The sequence below is a fragment of the Lineus longissimus genome, chromosome 1 (genome assembly GCF_910592395.1).
Source record: "Lineus longissimus chromosome 1, tnLinLong1.2, whole genome shotgun sequence".
In the NCBI taxonomy this organism is placed as follows: Eukaryota; Metazoa; Nemertea; class Pilidiophora; order Heteronemertea; family Lineidae; genus Lineus; species Lineus longissimus.
Window position 1 is genome coordinate 6,139,316 of NC_088308.1, and position 20,484 is coordinate 6,159,799.

A 20,484-nucleotide genomic window follows, 5' to 3' on the forward strand; every position below is an offset into this window, starting at 1 on the left:
AGTCCCTTTCCACATTGCTGCAAATAAATGTCAATGGTCTTCACGATATTACACATAACCATTTGAACCTTTTCCTTTTCTTGAACCGTTTGCCGTCCGTCTTGATCAGAAAATCCGCGGAATGCGCCCTACCGCAACGTCTAGTCCGCATGGAGGTAACACTCAATGCACATGGACGTGAAAACGTTTCTGTCGGTGTTATAGAAGCGTCTATGGACCGATCTATAGATATTGAATTGTCTCTGTTCCGACGCCGTATTGCGGCAATCGCTTCAATGAAGATCTGATCCAGGCGGTCGTTTTCCGAGGCAGAGCATTCGACGTGAGTGTTTCCCCATTCGATGGAGATTGTAGCGTCCCGGAGAACATCAGACATGGTTGGAGGACCGCCGCGTAGGTCGACTTTGTTACCAACAAATACAATTGGCGCCGACTCACCTCGCAACTTGAGAATCTCATTCCGGATATTACAGACTTCGTCGAATGAGGAGAGCTCGTTGACGGAGTAAACAAGGACGAAGGCGTCCCCTTTCTTGAGGTAGATCCGTTTCATTGCCGGAAACTGATACGAGCCTGCAGTGTCAAAAATATTCAGTATAACTTGTCGTCCATCCGCGTCTAGAATTTCCCTGTATACCTCCTCTACTGTTGGGTTATACTCGGCCATGAACTCGTTGCGGAAGAACATTGAGATGATAGAACTTTTACCAACACCAGCTCCGCCCATGAACATGATGTTTGAGGCGACAGGCAGAGAGCCCTTGCGTTCGCTCTCGTACGCTTGCTTCGCCATGTTAGACTTAAGTTCGATTCTTTTGCAAATAACTTGCTACAAGAAAGATCGAATATTAAAACTGTTGTAGGGACTGTTTGGAGCTGAGCGGATGAGCATGACCCTTCGAGTTGGCCAACAACACCTACATTTCACCTGCTAACGTTCACGTCTGGTGTCAACTCACTAAGTGCGGTAATAGTGTTGACGATAGCGCACCAGTCTTAAGGTGTCACCTGCCTTGACAAATGTTCACGTCTCCTGTTCAAGAGTTAATGACAATCGGTCCATTTCACAGTGTATATATGTTTTGTAACAGTCTTCTTAGACCAGGATTTTCTAGCATATCTTTAAGTTTTTAAAAAAAAGGCTGCCAAGACAACGTTTGGAAGTTGTTATAACGCTTTTCCAAGTCAGCCCTGCTCCGAGCGCTGTCTGCATCCCGGAGTGCTCCGAGAATGTTAGGGAGCATAGGCACAATCCCATACACTTTGGATTAACTAATTCACGGAACCTCGAAGTACATGTGTGGTTATGCAGTGCATATCGAAGAATCGGAGAAAATACGATTTGTGATACATGTATGTCTTGAGACTATCAAATTTTAGTTATTTATTTAATTCAAACATTGAATTGAATTTTATGTATACATGTAGATAGAATGTTGTATCGGCAGCTCAAATTGAGAGGTCCAATCGATTTTTAATCGATAAGTTCGCAAATGATTGAGTATTTCTTCAGTATTTACAGGTGAATGTGGCAGTAACCATGTAGCAGTTTATAAACATGTCGCTGAAACGTATTGCCCTTGACCAGAAAAACATTAGTACCACTTGGTACTATAGAGGGTGTTTATAGAGGGTGTTTATAGGAACATGAATACCTGTAAGGTGGCGATATGAGACAACATCAAGGATTCACCTATATTTAAGTATTTTTTGTTGACAAAACTAACGTACGGATTTACTTTAATCACTGCAAAATTGTAGATCTTTGATTTGGATCCGATCAAGAAGAGGGCCACTCTTCCGTCCGAAGCATTTTCATTTTTGTGAGTACCCCCGGCTTTGGGCTGAATTAAGAAATGGCATTGTTTCTTATTGTTCTTCTGGTGTTGACAACAGCATTACAAGAGAAACGTCTTTGATATCTTTAAGATTATTGAGAAATTGCTAATAAGGCCACAACGGACAGAATCATGCGATTCCCTCCGAAGCAAATGCTATAATGTGAAAAATCGTCTTCTTTAACTTTGTAGATGTCGCCAGGATCGTCATATCAATTTCCCTTTTCCACTCTTCTCATAAAAATCAAAAAGATACCTTATAGCATGTCCCATTTCGACTCGCTCCTGTGTGCAGTCTTTTCATACATTGTACTTGCTAATACATGTACATGTAGTTTTAACGCCTTCTGGTCGTTTTCTGAAGAACGCTTGACCAGACCTTCGATCTGGATCCATGATATTTCAGAGTCATCAATAAGTCACCATTAATCCTAAACCAAACATCAGACATCATCTCTCTATATTGAAAACAGTTCTTCGGGTTATACCCAATAAACAAGAGACTGTGGGGTAGACATATCCATAGCCTATGACTCCTTGCTCATTTAGCGATCTTACTAGCGTGTAGGGACTACTACAAGAACGTCAATATAGTAAAAAAAGCTCTTGGAGGATAACCATAAGAACTATCCTCAAATTCCGAGTAAGGCCGAAGCCGAGCACTCGGGAATATTCGTGATGTGCATTTGGATCTTCTACGCAATATACCAATTAGAGGATTCATCTTATTTATCTTTTTTTACGTGACATTCTAGACGGCAATCTGATTTACATTATGATAGTAGTTTTCATAAGGGCTTAAAGTATCCAGCACGTGCTCTTTTATTAGTAGCCAGGCTCATTTGTATTTCAATTAAAGCCTCGCCCTCGGGCTTAGTGTGGGGGTAGTACTGGAAAATGACTGGTAATAATTCACTCAGCAGCGTCCGGCTTATTCGTCCGCGATACTTGCTAAGAATGCACTTCTAGTAATGAATTCGTTCATATTCCATCTATCCAACTTGTGTTATTTTATAAACAACTGCTACTTTGTCATTCTGATATTCTGTCTGACGCAATATTGGACTTATCTTTTCCTTGTAGGCCGAGTGTCTCGTATGAGTCAAGCTGCTTCATGACATTTACTAGCCTTTCTCTGTAAGAAGGCCATAAATGAGTTGCAAGCAAAACAAAAGACTACAGTTATTATTAGTCTCCCCGGCCTTTTAAGTCGTAAAAACAAGAGAACAGGATAAAGCAATACGAAAATCTGCATTCATGGATACGGGCACCCTCGTGAAATCACCGTAGTCTTGAAAGGTAAGCATGATGTTCTCCGTGATTTAAAGGGTAACTCGTGTCAAATTTCACCATATAATGTTTTAGCTGTTTTTGACAAATGACTACGTCACTTTCTCATAAATCGGTAAGGATTTCGAATCGAAATGCACATTTTCTAGAAATTGATGGTTTGATCCCGCCCGGACGGCTCGCTTCGATGCCGTTTTCGTTGATGACGTCACAACATGAACATTTTCGCGGTCGCGGTGGTTTACATTCAGCGATTTTATAATAAATCTAATCGAAAATGGAAAATTTGAGATTTACATTTGTGATCAACAATTAAAAACGGACGTATTTCCGCAAAGTTGTAAATCACATCATAGTATCACTTTAAAAATATCAAACTTCCAAACGGTATTTTAGGAGAAATATGAATGCCGGCGAAGTCCACTAGCTCTTTTTTAAATAAAAACGAAAATACATGTACAATGTACATGTAAGTCACAGTTTTAAAGCTAGATTGCGCATTCTACTGAATCGAATAAGAATGTATTCAGTGATATTGACATTATCATTATAGAACCTGTTTGCATTTGATAAGACCCCCTTTAGGAGGGGCTCTTAAGATACACGTGTGTGCGGGAGTATATAATGTAAATGAAGTGAAATAAAGAGAGTAATTATTGTATATCCAACAAACAATTTTTTTTGGTTTTTCAAAATGGCGCTGAATAAATAAATCAGACCAGTTGTAGCGCTGAATTATAAATCAGACCAGTTGTAACAGGTTACGAGAACATCTAATTTAAATCTTCATGGGAATTCGCTACATAGGCCTATGCCTAAGAAATTGGCCAATTATATTGATATTTTTATTAGAGAAATATCCGTCATAAATAATGACAGAAAAGGTGGTTTTATATCAATTTTGTGTCGACATGGTCGAGGTCACGTGACATAAACAAAACAATCGCACACACCCGTCCAAAAAAGGCACTTTAAGAAAAACAAATACGTTTTCCCTGCTTAAAACCACACTGACGACGAAGTTACATTGGTCTACTGCCCAAATCTGAAGTATCAAATTGAATCACAAACTAGAACTAGCTCTACTCAGCTATAGGCCTAGTTGCGTGAAAAATTCGGGTGAGCGGCGTACATTCTGCACCCTAGCGGCCAATAATTAAACTACTTTCAGCCGTCTGCTCCGGTCTCGTTAGGGAGTTTTTCCCAAATGTACGCGATGATGACGTGCCCCATTAACATGACGTAACATCTATTTTAAAATGCGTTTCCAAAGTGAATGCATGAGGACAACCTATTTGTGTCGTATATCACTGGAAACGCCCGATTCCCGTGAATAAGGACAATCACAATGACGTATTATATTACCAAAACAAAAATGTGTTGGAAGGAATGGATGGTCCCATCGCACCCCCCCCCCCTCCAGCAGTATGACACAGAAGGGCTAGTTGACTGTCCACCGGGGGGGTTTGGGGGGAGCTTCCCCCCAACGCACTGGTAAAAACCTATGTCGACGGAGGGGGGTTTGGGGGGTGTCCCCCCCATTGTAACAGCTGTAGTTGTTAGAGCTTGCACTTAACATATGCTCGTAGGGGGGTTCGGGGGAGCTCCCCCGACCTAAAGGGGGGCTCACTAAGTCCTTGACTTTACATATTAGATATGGGTTATTCGACGGAGTTAGTAAAAAAAACCTACACTAATCAAATGAAAATGGTTGGCAGCGATGGACCTATTCATATAGCCATTGAATACATGTCTCCATAAAAAATATTATGTTCAGCACATAATCCATATATTCAATTCGATAAACATGTGCATGCATTCAATATACTGAACTGCAACCCGCCCTTAATTACAAAGATGGGCGAATCAAACGCACGCACAATACTCCGTGAGGAGAATCCAAATAACGCACTGAATATAAACAATGAGACATCGGGACAATATTTGATAACACTATGCCAATGTTATTGGACACGATTGAGCGCCATCAGTTAATGTCGTTCTTCTATTCCAGGTCCCTGGACTTTATCTCTAAATGGAGAATATTTCTGACTTTCAACTGATAGAAATGAATTTTCGTACTGGTATAGATGTTCTCGTTCCAAACGCGGACTGGTGTTGGAATGACAAAAGGAAAGATACGGGCAACTACGTAACAAAGAAGATTATTTCTAACTGACAACTGATTTGCTGCAGTTTCGCACTAGAAGCTTTCGTTCGATACGCGATCGGATGTGTGCCCGGGAATGATAGAAGGATAGAAGGAGGCCACTGCATAGCAACGGATGACCTGTGTTCAGTGTCCGAAACTTGTTGAACCTCGTGATTGATACTTATTGTGTTAGTCATAAGTCGTGATGAGAATGTCCCAAATTCAAGCACAGACACTACTCGCATTATCACAGGAGAGCAACATATTGGGCAGTGTCAACAACTTGAAGATATGGCCGTTCAGAATGAATTCTAATGGTTATCGGAACGGTATCTAGTCAAGGACCATCTCGTCTTTCTGTTGAATCCATAGGAACACCCATGGCATCCTCTCGGACGTTCTTCATCGCAATGCGTCAAAAGCCGATCTTTAACGGTAAGGCTAACGGTTTAAGAGCTTTAAATTACAAGTACCAGTAAACATTAAAGGTGCCTTACTGGAATTCGCGAATAACTAACAGAACATTTGGTCCTTCCTTGTGGAACGGCAGAATCTAATGGCTTATCTGGACTATGGACCTTCCTGTTCAACAGAAAACTGCTTCAACACAACGGATGAACCAGTGACTTTCCTCGTTGTTAACTCCGTAGGCCTACCGACCTGTATCGTCTGCTGCGTTATGCTCACCTTGACCCTCATCTTTGGATTAACCGGAAGTGTCCTAGTGATCGTCTGCTACGCTAGGAACAGAAGCCTATGGACCAGCACCAATGCTATCATTGTTAACATCAGTATTAGCGATATACTGATGTATTCTCTCGGTGTCCCGTTAGCCATGGCAGTCATGGTTCTTAACCTATACGGTGTGACCCCAGGGGTGTTAGCGTGCCGAGTTCAATCATTCGGCTCTTCCTTGTCGAATATAGTGACACTTTTGACCTTGGATGCCGTGACCTTGAACAGATACCTAGCAGTGGTTCACCCGTTTGCGGGGTAAGTATACACATTGGGCAGGATTCCCAGGAAGAACATTTCCATTCGCAATGATCCAGATTCCCTTGAAAATTAAACACAAGAAACAATTTACGCTAAAGAGCAAAATAAGTTGCGAAATTACACATAAATACACATTAATGGTTTTAATTAGCCAAACTAAGAAATTATGACAATAGACTTCAGTCGAGAAACGTACAGAAAAGTCAGGACTTTCTTTTGAGAAGTCGTCTGTTGCAAAATTCGTTTCAGCTATTCAGAAATTTATCATCAAAAACCTGTGGATGGGCGTGTAATATTGTGTTACATTCAAACAGACAGTCACCTTGTGACACAGGTGTATTTTTTATTAGCAAGTTCATGGGACGGTGTGAATAAGTCAGGTCAGTTCAACGTGTGATATTTTTCCGTCATAGGTGACAGTCTACTAGTCTATTAAACACTTAAGAGTAAGTACTACAAAAAATTCTAACATTGCTTAAGAAATTTATCATCAAAAGCTGCGAATTCGTTCTACATCCCTATATAGGCAGTCACCCTAAATTTTATTAATCTGAACTGTTTTGTGCTTGATGGTCACTTCAGGATGTGCTCGTGTCCTCTTGATGCCATGCACAGAAACCTTAGGTTTTTAAGTAAACTTATCCCAATAGTAATATTAAGGCAGCGAGTTGGACTAAAAAGCAATCAAATACACTGCAACATGCCCACTCCCATCGATAACTATCTACTATTGTTAGTTTACCTCTCAAATATTATTACCAGTTACCGTTTATGATCTGCGATTAATGGGGGTACTTACTGGTTGTCATGGTTATGACAGCTAGAGCAAATACCAACCCTCAGTGGTTCGGGTGGTGAAAACCATCAACATATCCGTCCCACCGAAGCCGGTCTTAGTGCCCGAGTCCCTCAAGCCAGCTGCCATCCATTCCTGCCTATCGCAAAAATAATGTGACCAGCTGTCCCAGAAGTCGGAACCTTAGGCTAAAGACAGATATTGAGTATTTGTCATGGGCTGATTTTGATTTCGATTTTTTTCAAAGTACTTTTAAAATGATGATAACACTTGTGAATTGCCTGACAATTGATTAAGATATTCAGAACGCACCATTCGTTCAGGTTTTTGAGAAAAACTCATCTAAATATTTAGCAACCCAATAAGGAAATCATTATTAACATCAACATTCCATATGATTAGATGTTTCACTCGACTATGATAACTTCCGAACAGGTGACAGTCAGCGAGATATCTCACATTTTTTTGCGATTTATATTGACTCATGTATATATGCAATAAGATGGCCATCATCGACCTCCTGAGCTGTTGCTTCCCCTTTCAGGTCAAACGGCTGGACAAAGCGACTTGACAAAGCGCTAATAGCCCTGTCGTGGATCATCGGCCTACTTGTTGCTGGTGTCGAAGCAGCTCTACCTAACTCCACATCTCATTTCTACGAAATATGCCTACTACGCGAAGGGACGAAGTCTGACCGAGAATCTCTTCAGCTCGTTAGCGTTTTACTTTACGTCATGATGCCACTCGGATTTTTCTCAATGTTGTTTGTTTCGGTGGCTTATATGAGGATAGTATGCGTGGTCCGAAATCACAAACGGAAAGTAAACTTTGAGACATCTCGGAGTCATTCGCCGGTTTCGGTAATCAGTCAGAATGAAGGGCAGAACGGGGACATTTCTGGTCGTCCTGGGATGTCTCATCTTCCACGACTTTTGCCAGTGTCGAGCGCACCGCAGCAGCCAGAGCGGAGCGCTTCTCTCCCGAATCAAGTGCCTGATAATGAAGATCTTGACAACAAACAATTGAGAACTAGATTAGGAACGTTAGAGATACCAGACGACTCACCATTTCCTTTTATAAATCCGCAATTATCAGAAAATTTGGCCATTGTCGGGAGGGCCAAAAGCCATGAAGCGTGTGGACGTTCTCCTCGGCGGAGCTTTAAGCACAAAGATAACATGCAAGCCACTGCTTCGAAGCGATCTTTGTACGTAGTCATTGCTTTCCTCTTCGCTTGGCTTCCGTTGCCGTCAATGATAGTTGTAAGTTGGTGCTTTCCAGAAAGAACTCGCGTGATAGATGAGACTATCATTGTATTGTATTGCATCATGTTGTCATCTCGACCGGCACATCCGTTCCTGTATGCAAATTTCTCGAAGGAATTCCACAGGGAATTTAAGAAACTTTGGGGCTTGTTGACAAAACGAATCGCTACAGTTAAGTGAGAAGTCATTTTTAGCTCGCCTTAACTGGTGAGCCAATATAAACCCAAACGATTTTATTATCAAAAGCTGAAGTTGAAACCATCTGGTATTATTTCCCAGGCAGATATGCAACCTTATATTATGGTATTTTTCCAAAAATAGATACTGTGTTTACGGTCGCATGCACACATGTATGCAATGATAACACTATTTCAATAAGTTCAATCTGTTACTTTCACATCAATACATTTAAACCACTCTCTTACTGCGAATTGAAAATAAAGTTTTCAATCTGATTACCCGAGTTAAAAGGAAAAACATCACGTGGTTTTCGCGGATACAGCTACCCTCGACTGGCTGAAAACCCCGCTAAGAACAGCATTTTTGGAACTCTGTATCTCTCCATAAGAACAAAAGTCGACGAGGGTGGATCACGTTCTTCTTGATTTAGCGTTGACACTGTAATAGGTAGGTACGCGAAGACCCCTAACTTTATATTCCAAAAGGCCAGTATATGTTTGGACTGTCCTTTTCAGTGTGACACTAAATAAAACGGCTACGGGACTTAACAATAGACTCGTTTGAATCTATAACAATTATGGACAGAAGGTTATATAGAATCTCTATAACTATGCGACAGGAACGTTTAGGGTGACCTCCAGGCGAACCGATTGAGATGATACGAATAGGATTAACATGACTGTACATTATACTTAGCTGCTTTGATCTTACAGTGATATCTGTCAATGTTTATATGCCAGAGGTTCTGCGTCGTCCCTTATTCAGCGCCGTACTCACAAGGCAACTGACAAAAACTGTCCTCTAATTTTTGGTAATGAAAAACTAAACTTGTTTCGCATTTATCTATAGTGTGGTGCTAATAATGATACTCTTACATGTAGTTTTTATGATGTTTTTTCACGTCCCTCTCTATTCTCTTTGATGACCAGAGAATGATGCGATATCGGCATCCCTGCAGACAGATCTTCCGGAGAAACTTCGGCTTCCTCGGTCTCCTCCTTCTCTGTGTAAGTCTGTCGGCTTTCACGTTATTCATAAGAACAGAATGGATGAAAGAGCCCGTCCATTTAACTGAGCGGCGGAAGCGGTTCTTATTGGATGAAAGCGACATCAAGGAATACCATCTGAAGAGTACCAGCGAGGAAGAACTAGGGACCATTTTTATACCCTACCGGGGCAAAACAGCCAGAAAGGGCAGGATGAATTCTGGGAGAAAGCCATCAACACGTATTGGTCCAACTGAACCAAGACGAATCGTTTTCTTTTCATACGGTGATGATCTATCGTCAAAATTGACGGATTTCTTCGCAGTGCACCCCGATGTGTTTCTGATGCGTGGTACATTCGCGAATGAGAATAACTTTGAAACATCCCTCGGAGGATGCACGGCTGCTGCCTTGGGAAAGCTTACATCGCCGAGGGTGGATAGATGTAGGAAAAGAAGAACCTGCCATTCGCCATCAACGGAAAATCTTGTTAAAAAGTGCAGGGAACGCCCTTATCAGATGTTCCAAATCACGGCTTCTGACATGACGAAGAAATTCGATTGGGTTCCTATCGTTTGCAAACTCACTAAATCCGATGAAAACCTGGTAGTCGTTCATTTGATGGCTGAGCCTCTGGATATTGTTTACAATCGGTTGGTGCATCAATTGACATTAGCAAGGCGTGATGAGTTGAATAACAACGATACCGCTTCGGCCTTGGACGAGGGGAAGAAACTCTGCATTCGTATTCGCGGCGATCTGTCTTCACTACACAAAGCCGGCTGCAGCGGGGAGAAAATTAAGTCGTTTTCTGTGAAAAACATCATTCTAAATCTTCCAGACAGTTGGTTGGAGCTCCATAATTACATTGGAACGTATGTTGATGACCGTACAAATGATTTGTTGCAAGAGAATAGTATAGCAGAGACTTTGAAAGCCCGATTACATCGGATGCATTCGACGAGGCATCATCTATTTCCTGAAACGTTTGTAAAGCACTTAAACGAAGCATGTGGTGGTATTGAAATATGAAGCAAGCTTTATTAAAGTGTTTTGACTTGTTTATTTGCAGATCGAGAGCCTCGACAATGGTCGCTCATCTCATTGCTTTCTTTAAGGTTTGTTGATCGTCCCGAATAAGTATGCAATCCAGCGAGACACGTTTACCCTGCAGGTAGTAGCTGAATGCTGATGTCATCAGTCCACAGAGAGTCGGAAGATATTCCAAAGCCTCATCATTGAAATATTTTAAAGTCATATCACCATTATATCGACCTATTGAGTTTCATTTTCTAGTGACACTTGACAGTTTTGTTCGAGTACAGTGAGGTGACGGGTACAGATGATGACCGTTGTATCGACCTACTATACTTGAAAGTTTTGTACGAGTATAAACAGTGAGATAATTGGTACAGATCGCCCGCATAAAGGCACGATTTTTTCTTGCACGCGATGGAACATAACAGTTAATAAGAATGGACAATATTGGTCAACGGCTCCTTTTGTAATCGCTGCAACCATGCTAACATGTCCCAATAACTGAAGTTATTTGGCAGCAGAACACGTTTTCCTTAACGCCCTTCTTTGTACACGTCTTGCCAAGCCAGCGACAGTAGCATGGCATTTTCTGGTACACAGCCAGCAGGCGAGTCCTGTACGCCTCACATTCCGGTGTCGGACACGTCGCTTTATCTAACATGTCGACAAATGGCTTTTCACACTCGCACCAGTTGAATTCAAGGATGCTGAAACATGAACATTGCTTATGTCACCCAAGCAGAGAAAGACTGACGTGCCTATAGGCCTCGGTTTTGGTCTACATTCTAGCTCCACCCTCGCATTTTTGGTGAGACAACCAATACCTCCAGTTCGGTATCAATTCCTTAAACCAAGACATAAACACCATTTTGCAATGGTAATGGACGCCTGCATGTATTAGGGGGGAGGGGGTTACTGGGTTGCGGGTAAATAAGGTATTTACCTTGGCCTTCTTATGCATTGGGTGCAAAAATCACGGACGGCACAGGCAGTGTCCACTTCATCCACAGGATGTTTCACGGTCCTGTAAACGAAGAGATTTTTTTTAGGAGGAACCGAGTGCGAACCTTTGGATGGGTCCTCTCACGGAGTGATTATGGTCATCGTTTAAGTGACCCTCTTTCGGAACAAAAAAACTAATTGACCGAGAAAAGCCCTTGAGTCAGAAGATATCTTCGAAATTGAAAAGAAGCCAGTGTAGTGGAAAACGACCACCCCCTCATTTTCTTCTTCTTAGCGTTCGATTCTTTTTATGGCTATGTTATGTCTCTGATAAACCTGGCTGTCGTATTTTGTTCCTCCCTTGATACCCAGAGTTTTGTCACCATTGATGCACCGTATGGCCACGTGGCCAGTCTCTCTGTGTCCCAGAGTGGGCCGTAGTCTGAAGCACACGCTCTGATGACCTTTCGGACTCTGTGGAAGACGGTGGACATCAGCCTCACTTTGAGGTACCCAATCGGACGTCCACGCAGCGTTACGATGTGTATGACCCTCTCCTTTAAAAATCTTAGCGCCACCCATATTCTTTACCACTTGATACTCACACACACATCTGTACGGTATCATTACATTCGCAATACCCAGATTTGGCAGCCGGCAAGATCCCCGTTCTCTCCCATCCACACCAGTGACCGTACTTTTCCAGGGTAAGAGCTTCCTGTGGCAATTCGTACTTCGGACTAATTGGTTCGGAACCGGACACGGCTACAATCAAACAAGTATGGTTTACAAGGATGGAGCGACGCAATGATATGGAATGGTCTATCATACTGCACATCCGGAGAAGATTTTCAAGGCTGGTAAAAGAGACATCCAAAAGGAGACTTGGTCTGAGAGCAGAGGTTCTCCGAAGAATGACCATTTTTTCAGCAAAATAGGAATGGATCTTGCGAATGGATCAAACAAGAGGGTCAAGGACATCATTTCTTTTAGAGCCGAAAACTCAGCTACATAACTTATCGTATAAAAATGTTGGGCTTAAAAAGATATACATGTACAGGACATATCAATAAGTAGCATCGGCTAAGCAGTTATTCCAAATGTCATAGATACTGATAACCATGGTCGTGCTCTTGCCAAATATTTGCACCAGCAGAACACTGCGTTTCCGCTTGTCGAGAAGTCCCGTTGAAAGTAATATGGAGATGACCAGGCGAGAGCCTCATGAAATAAAGCCATTTAGAAAGAAACCTACCTGCCAACATTGCCAAAATAACCAATTCTATCGTCGCCATTTTGCTAATAAATAGTCAGCCAGTTCAGTCGATACAGTTCCACAATTAATATCGATCGCATCATAACAAACATCTGCAAACCCTATTACCCAAATTTTTTATTATTTTTATTGAAAACTAATCATTTTAGAAAAAGGCACTTTTTTGTTATGGTATTGTATTTAAATATCAATTTAAAAGTGTATCATCGATACATTTTGTCGTTTACAATGCAACTGGTGATTGCATGGGAACAGGCCTAATCCATCATTCGAATGTCTTTCTGAAAAAAAGGGAGTCGGCCATTGGTTAACTTTCCGTAGTGTTCATTGTATTTTTTGTGGCTCAGACAAACAGATATAAACATTGCCATGGTCAGTTATCATATGCACGTAAAGTCGCTGAACGTTTGCATTTGTATATCAGTCTATATACGACAGTGTTGTTGAAATTTATGTTTCAGTAGCGGGTCCCAACCTCACTGACAGTGCACGTGGTGTATGATTAAGGACAATTTGGACGGAGTGGTCTTGATTCCGATCGGGAAATGGTTGCATGCGCTGTACTTCATGCGACGACGGATGGATTGGAAGGCGCGCCGGTAGCTAGATAGTTTTCAGCATGATTTGAACGGACAAGATTAGGCCTACAGGCGGGTAACAAAACATGAGCGCGCAGTGACCGCTGACAAAATGGAACGAACTCACTATACGTATAGTCCCTCTGTAATCTCTCTCGCATCAGAACAATAAACACCACAAGTCATTCTAAAATCAAGGCTATTTCTCTAATCTCATTGAACGTTATGCGCGCCTATACATGTACTTCAACAACACGTTGAGTGACAAAAAAATGATAGGACACTTTCTTCCCAAAGATGGCTGCACCTCATTGTCATGACTTCTAGAACATCACCATATTTTCTTGAAGCGTTTGCTTACTGACGGTGTTCCGGCGATGACGTCCTTCCCGTACATACGGCACACCTCATTCGTGAAGGAGAACTCGTAACAGTCCAGGCACTTCAAGCACCAATAACTGCATTCTGATAGTGATATCAGGGAATTTGTTGCCACGAGCTTAAGCTCCTCAGAAGCTGTTATTGCATAGTACATGTAGCTCCAACTGTCTGAAATAGAGAGAAAACTATGCGAATACAGCCAATAACATTACGGCGTGCTACATGTATATGACGAGGGCATTTTAAGGAATGTTCCTTCTAAAGGTTCATTTAAACGAATATTTCTTCTAGTAATAACAAATCGAACAGACATGAGCAAACTATATTGCTCATTATTCCTCTATACCAGCAGATCGTAAAGAGCAAAGTTTTTAGAAGTAATGCTTTTAATTCTATTACGAAGTTGGCTTTAATGATGTTCCCTTACTGATGTTCCTTCTGATAATAAACAGACTAGTTGACGCGAGTAGACGTGGGGTCGGGCAGTTGATTAGATTAAGTTATGAAGAGTACGTGTGTGTGCCTCCGACCTGAAGAGCCAAGCCTCTTGTGAGCGATACTGGTACTACTTACTACCATATACTTCCACCTCACAGAGACTCAGGGTTCCTGCATCCCTTAGTCTCACACCAACAAACCGCCCGACTTTACCCTGGCATGGTAGGTTGTATATCTGCCCATTGGCAGAATTTCCTTGGTGACTGTAGCACACTTCACCCGAGGAGAAACCGCTTGGTGGCGCAACCTCTGATATTATCACATCAAAGTCTTTGAGACGGTTGCCTTGAAGGGAACGATATGGATATTATGGACGAATTCCTGCCTAGTTTATTCCAACAAGTATTTTGTATTATTGAGTTTGCGGATAGCGTGTCCTAAGGCCCCGCGGCAGTAAAAAGAAATTTAAAGTTCACGCCTAAGTCTCTCACAACATGGGTGGCGCCATGAACTGAACAAAAGGAGAAAGAAGTCGTAGAAACATGTAGTCTCTCTTACCATAACCATCCGATCTGTTGATGATGGTGACGCTGTTGACGGAATGGCGCGCTTTGAGATCAACAAACCACCAGGGCGGTGGGTAATTGCGGCGGGTGTGGGTACAGGAATAGTCCTGATATCGGCTCGGGTTGGGGTTCCCATCTACGGCTTTGCTTGCTTCACCTTTATCATAGGTTGTCGATTGTGATGCAGGTTTCCCTCTTGCAACATTAGGACCTAAATTGTAATATTTTGAGGGTCAGAGGGGTTGGAAAGTGTTAACTATAATAGTTTTCACTAATGAAATACTTATGAAATACAAATACTAATGTACGAAAAAAGGACACTCAATCGCCAGTAATACTCTTAAATCTGGTCACGGTGGAGGGACAGTGACCTGGCTGTTGCTCTGGTCTCCATCTCCCAATGAATCGCCTTATAGTCGTTCTCGAGATGAACCCTAGCTCGAGCAAGTTGGCCAGTAGCCGATCGCAACCTGATCTTGCATTCAGATTGTCTCCGTCTTTCTCGCCTCGTCCTCTTTCCTATACCAGGTCGTATTCCACTTGGCTCTTTCGCTGTCTTGGAGGCGCACCCACCGCTGATTGACACATTCTCCGCTCTTCCGCTGAGCTCTCCGAAATATGATCGCCCTCTCTTGCGAGCTTATCTTCTTTTAAACATCTTACCTTTTTTATCAACGCACTGGAGTAAGCACGAGGATATGAGAGAAAGTATGATAACGGATTTTGTTGTGGTTCGCATTTTAAACGTAACTTATCGATGGCACATAATAGGATCCCGACACACTCAGTCAAACCAACGTGTTTAAAGGTACATGTATCTACATCCGTATGGTCGTCACGACTCAATGAAATACAATGCATTCCTCAAGGCTATCAATAAACGTAATGACAATCTATATTCTCATCCGTTAATTAACGCTCAAACAATTTACATAATGGATATTTCGTGCAAAGCGCAAGTATCAATAAATCATAATAATTGCGTCCCATCGACTCAAAATGCTTTTTATTTTCTATTTTTTTCTCACCATAGCAATACAGGTGTCACATTTCTGCAGAATCATTATCAGTCACTGCATGGTAGAAACCCATTAGTCATCTGTTGAATACATCATCATCTTAATTCTGCAAGAAGCAGCATTTTATGGTGATTTTCTTCGTTAATATATAGTAATCCATGAATTCGTAAATGGTTTGTCGACTGCAGCTAATCCCGTCTTCTTCAACTGCAGCTAAATCCCGTCTTCTGTTTATACATGTACGTTGAAGACAATGATATACAAGCAAAAGGATGAATGTTTGAGTTGGACAGTACTTTCGAATCATCCTCGACGTTACTTCCATGACACCAATCTGCCGACGGGAGGAGAGGGCGGTGCTGTCGTTCGGTGTGAGGGGTCAGAACGTTGCTTTTTAACTGAAAGAATGTATTCGAAGACTTATAACCTGTAAAAATAACAAGAACCCGTTGGCCAAACTAAACTCTTTTTCATAAGAAAATATCACAGTCCTTCTTAGCTGCTGTGCCAGAGCTCCCTGGCTGATTTCTTCAAAGTTTGGTTTTTCTTCAACTTAATTTTAGGGCCAAAGATCAGGATTTCCGCATTTAGGTAACCCCAAAGGACAAAAGGCTCCCTGGTCTTGGCCAAGACCAGAAAGCTAGCTACGACCCTCTACAGTTCACGACACTTCTCCAGAGGACAGATAAATCAATGAATGGAGAATTCTTCTTTATTTGAAAGACTCTGGTGTAACGGAGTCCGGGTCGACAGATTCCTGTTTGGTAGGAAAATCTGTCAGTCGGATAAAGTGTCCAGGAATTAAGTAAATCGGTGTTTAATTGAACGGAAGGGAACGTGGTAGCTGCACATCATTTCATTGCCCTCAACACAACTGGTAGAGTCCACTTACTTATTTTTGGTTTGTTTCTATGCTGCTCCAGTCCGACCTTATTCTTGCCGAAGTACCTTTTACACAGAAACACGACGAGGCAGACGACACAGAGACCCGCGAATACGCAGGCGACACCTGCAACGACCTTTATTACGAGAGCTTCACCGGACCTGGAGGAAAGCAGAAATTGTTCAGAACACAGCTGAGGTTGATTCAAATAATGGATGTCTGTGTTGGCAGCGAGAAAAGTCTCTGTCATGTTGGCTAATCAGAGCCCAGTTTACCCTATGTCCTGCAGTTTGTGTAATGGAAGTCTGTGTTGGCAGCAAGAAAAGTCTCTGTCATGTTGGCCAATCAGAGCCAGGTTTTATCCATGTCCTGCTGTTTGTGTAATGAAAGTTTGTGTTGGCAGCGAGAAAAGTCTCTGTCATGTTGGCCAATCAGAGCCCAGTTTACCCTATGTCCTGCTGTGTGTGTAATGGAAGTCTGTGTTGGCAGCGAGAAAAGTCTCTGTCATGTTGGCCAATCAGAGCCCAGTTTACCCTATGTCCTGCAGTTTGTGTAATGGAAGTCTGTGTTGGCAGCGAGAAAAGTCTCTGTCATGTTGGCAAATCAAACCCAGTTTACCCTATGTCCTGCTGTTTGTGTAATGGAAGTCTGTGTTGGCAGCGAGAAAAGTCTCTGTCATGTTGGCCAATCAGAGCCAGGTTTTATCCATGTCCTGCTGTTTGTGTAATGGAAGTCTGTGTTGGCAGCGAGAAAAGTCTCTGTCATGTTGGCCAATCAGAGCCAGGTTTTATCCATGTCCTGCTGTTTGTGTAATGGAAGTTTGTGTTGGCAGCGAGAAAAGTCTCTGTCATGTTGGCCAATCAGAGCCCAGTTTAACCATGTGATGCCATGCTGTAATGAAAGTGTGTATTGGCAGCGATAAAAGTCTCTGCCGTCCTGTTGGCAAATAAGAACCCAGTTTAATCCTGTGATGTCATGGTGTATTGAGGACTGTGTCGACAGCAAAATAGCCCTCACTCTTAAACTTTATATGTAAAAACAAGTATAGTGTGGGAGTTGCTATTGCACCAACTGTGAAATTAGTAAAAACTAACCATGAATTCATTGTTCCAACTAAAAAAATTAGTAAAATTAAAATTGAAATGGTTAAAAATTACTATTTTGATAGTTAAAACAACTAATTTCACAATAGGTGCAATAGCAACTATCAGAGTAGTGAAAAATGACTTTTAAATAGCTATTTTTACTATTAAATGTTAAGAGTGTTCGATTTGCCTCGAGAATGCGATAACATGTAGAAACACATAATTGAGGTCTCCAATCGAAGCCATATCATTTTTTTTGTACGCGATTTCGCTCATGCAATAATTGTTTTCGTTGAAAATATTGCAGTTGTTCAGGCAGCCAGCAGGGTCGACAGCCTATAATATAATCGCCAGTCACCCCTGTCATTTGCCCGATTAACTGCAAATGCAATAAGCAAATTTAAATAAAGTTAAGAGAGATATCGTGTCCTGTCGATTGGACTCCGTGTGATATGTCTTCGATTGGCCTGGACACCGTGATAATCTCGACATCAAAGTAACAGTTGTCCCCTATTGCGTAACGCAACAAGATAACTATACTGGAGATACCTAAAGAATCTGGCTTACCTCATTCTTCTTCATACACACAGTACAACTTTCACCCCATTCTTTGTACTCCGTGCCGCCTATTAAGTGACAATGCAGTGAAAAATCTACTCGATATACGCGGAATATCGCGACTAACAGGTGAGACATTCCAGTGTTGTGAGCCATTAAAAATAGGTTAATCGATCGAATTTGATATGTTGAGATTTAGATAAACCTGAACTTCGAGATAATTTGCATTTACATTGCATTTGCATTTTGCTATCGGCCCAATAAGGATGTCAGATTATCAATAAACTGAACTGCAAAAGAACACCCATGAGCGTTATTCAAATTCCTCGAAAAGAAAATCTGCATACCCAACGGGAATAGAATTTGATGTGAGTCTAAACACCAGAGATCGCTAACAGCTACCCTCAAGGACATAGACGTTTACTGCCATGACTGCTGACGGCGACTATATAGGCATGAAAAAACCCTAACTGCAAGCTATTTCATTCCTTTCAGCAGCAACATCTTTAAAAAAGCCCCAGTGGCGGTAGACGGACATAATTTTGCTTGTCATGCTGAAGAATGGTAGCGGCGATCGACGTCCGGGACATTGTATCCATGAGAAGAACTAACCCGACGAATGATTTACTCAGTAAAATGGCGGAGCGGAACTATCAGACTGTACTAAATTTAAATTCCACTCTGGCACAAGCAGATGAGCAGGCTGATCGCAAACATGTAGGCTGAGCTAACCAGACATTAAAATCAACACGCAACGCGAGATCCGTCGTCAAACTGCCGGGATCTCGTTCTAATATGATGTAATAGTTTTGAGAAGTCCATTGCTCGTAGGCAACGTGGCGTGTAATAAACAAAGGTCCTTTACGCGATGTGTCGTGAAACTCTTGAAACATCATGCAACTTATCATGAACTCGCTGCGTCATGACAGGCTCGTGAGAGAAGGCCGGGTATATATATTTGGCAAACTGCTCGCCAAACACGCATCATGTTTTGCCGTGTTTGGAGAGCTGCTTGCCGAACAGCACTGAAAATCAACCCAGTTGGCAAGCCCGGCTTGCCATAGACCAATACTTCCTCCCCAAAAAGGTTAGGCTAGCCAAACAGGTAAAAAATTCTACCGTGTTTGGCGAGCCAGAGACTTTACAACACATTAGCCAATCGGAGAGCAGTGACGTCATATTTGAATTAATATGCACATAATTAACAATGGCCGATTTCTCGCTCTCGATTCATTTTCTTTTACTAAAATCGTCATCATCAACATCATCATCAATATTAGTCGAAGGTAAATCCTGTTGACTACTAAACTCGTGTTCTTGTCATAAATCGTTGGAGAGGAATATGCACCTAGCTGATAAGCGTAATAAATGAATTGGGTACATTGCTAAGGTCCTTCGCTATAACTCCAGTCTAATATATACTGTTGACCGCTTTGCCATTCAATGATATCGAGCTCTTCGACATCTATAAATATCAATGAGTTCAGCTCTCCATTCAGGGCCAAAAAAAGTCGCTGGTTGGTAAGCCGGGCTTGCCAAATAGTCACTTCCATCAGTCAAACCATGTATGTGGGCAAAGATGGCGTTGGAGATGCATGTAAGTCATCACTGTAATTTCAAGATGTCACGATCAGATTAGAATTCCTTTGTATTGAGGGTCTGAGAATCATGCCAATTTGATCAAGTTCGTTTTTCGGCCATTTAGTGTTGGATATATATAGCAATATCCACCCTCAATCCGTCCGTTTATTAACTGGTTGTGATATTCTTTTTGAAGACTGCTTCTGTGGTAGTGAACTATTCCTCGGCTATCCTTGCAAGACGATTTCCAAATTACCTGCAAGTTGATCAGACAGTGAAACAGTTGTGCGTCATGTGCAGACGCTGTCCCATCCAAGTCAAACCTCAGTCAAACTAAATCACGTGAACCAAATTAACCGCAGTCTTCGTTTCACTTATGGACTTAACGTGACTAACGTGGCGCGATATTGTATCGCCACGTCACGATCGTGAGAAGATTGTGCCTAATATGGCCACTTTATAATGGCGTAAATAGCGATATAACGCAGACGTGGCGACACAATATCGCACATCGTTAAATATATATATAAGTTTATACAAGCTTCGAATCCTTTTCTTAAAACACTTCTGCGTCCAAATGATAAGCAGAACACAAAATTTTGCTTGAAAATGCTTTCTTGGATGCCAAAAAAGATA

At 41.9% G+C, this 20,484-nt stretch overlaps 3 protein-coding genes across 5 annotated transcripts; 1 reads left to right on the top strand and 2 right to left on the bottom strand.

Annotated features, from left to right (window-relative positions):
* Positions 1-40: 40 nt before the first annotated feature.
* LOC135496891 (ras-related protein Rap-2c-like) lies at positions 41-793 on the bottom strand. Its single transcript, XM_064786461.1, has one exon. The coding sequence runs from the start codon at positions 791-793 to the stop codon at positions 41-43; it is 753 nt and encodes a 250-aa protein (XP_064642531.1).
* A 7,484-nt stretch (positions 794-8,277) lies between these two features.
* On the top strand, positions 8,278-10,535 carry LOC135486910 (uncharacterized). 2 transcript variants are annotated; one of them, XM_064770082.1, is made up of 2 exons: positions 8,278-8,334; positions 9,447-10,535. In XM_064770082.1, exons 1-2 carry the CDS (start codon positions 8,326-8,328, stop codon positions 10,533-10,535), a joined length of 1,098 nt encoding a protein of 365 aa, XP_064626152.1. In that variant the 5' UTR covers positions 8,278-8,325. The 2 variants fall into 2 exon arrangements, with proteins under 2 accessions (XP_064626152.1, XP_064626159.1); XM_064770089.1 differs by lacking the exon at positions 8,278-8,334 and adding an exon at positions 8,345-8,964.
* On the bottom strand, positions 10,534-18,395 carry LOC135486923 (uncharacterized). Of its 2 annotated transcripts, XM_064770102.1 has the most exons (10): positions 18,277-18,395; positions 16,634-16,785; positions 15,751-16,139; positions 15,386-15,401; positions 14,715-14,933; positions 14,292-14,501; positions 13,699-13,886; positions 12,089-12,248; positions 11,485-11,565; positions 10,534-11,248 (listed from the first exon to the last, which is right to left on the bottom strand). In XM_064770102.1, coding segments are annotated over exons 3-9 (831 nt in total). In that variant the 5' UTR covers positions 15,787-16,139; positions 16,634-16,785; positions 18,277-18,395; the 3' UTR covers positions 10,534-11,248; positions 11,485-11,563. The 2 variants fall into 2 exon arrangements, 1 of the variants encoding a protein (XP_064626172.1); XR_010446756.1 differs by lacking the exons at positions 10,534-11,248; positions 11,485-11,565; positions 12,089-12,248; ... (1 more) ...; positions 14,292-14,501; positions 15,386-15,401 and having other exon boundaries at positions 14,812-14,933.
* Between the last annotated feature and the right edge of the window lie 2,089 nt (positions 18,396-20,484).

Bases quoted from the DNA above. Each gene is read 5' to 3' on its own strand.
- LOC135486923 (XM_064770102.1), bottom strand. From the start codon at position 15,786: ATGATTCTGCAGAAATGTGACACCTGTATTGCTATG. The intron at 13,887-14,291 runs GTAAGTAGTACC...TCTCTATTTCAG, and splicing joins TGAGGTGGAAGTATATGGTA to ACAGTTGGAGCTACATGTAC. The intron at 12,249-13,698 runs GTAAGCAAACGC...GTTTGATTGTAG, and splicing joins TCATCGCCGGAACACCGTCA to CCGTGTCCGGTTCCGAACCA.
- LOC135496891 (XM_064786461.1), bottom strand. From the start codon at position 793: ATGGCGAAGCAAGCGTACGAGAGCGAACGCAAGGGCTCTCTGCCTGTC.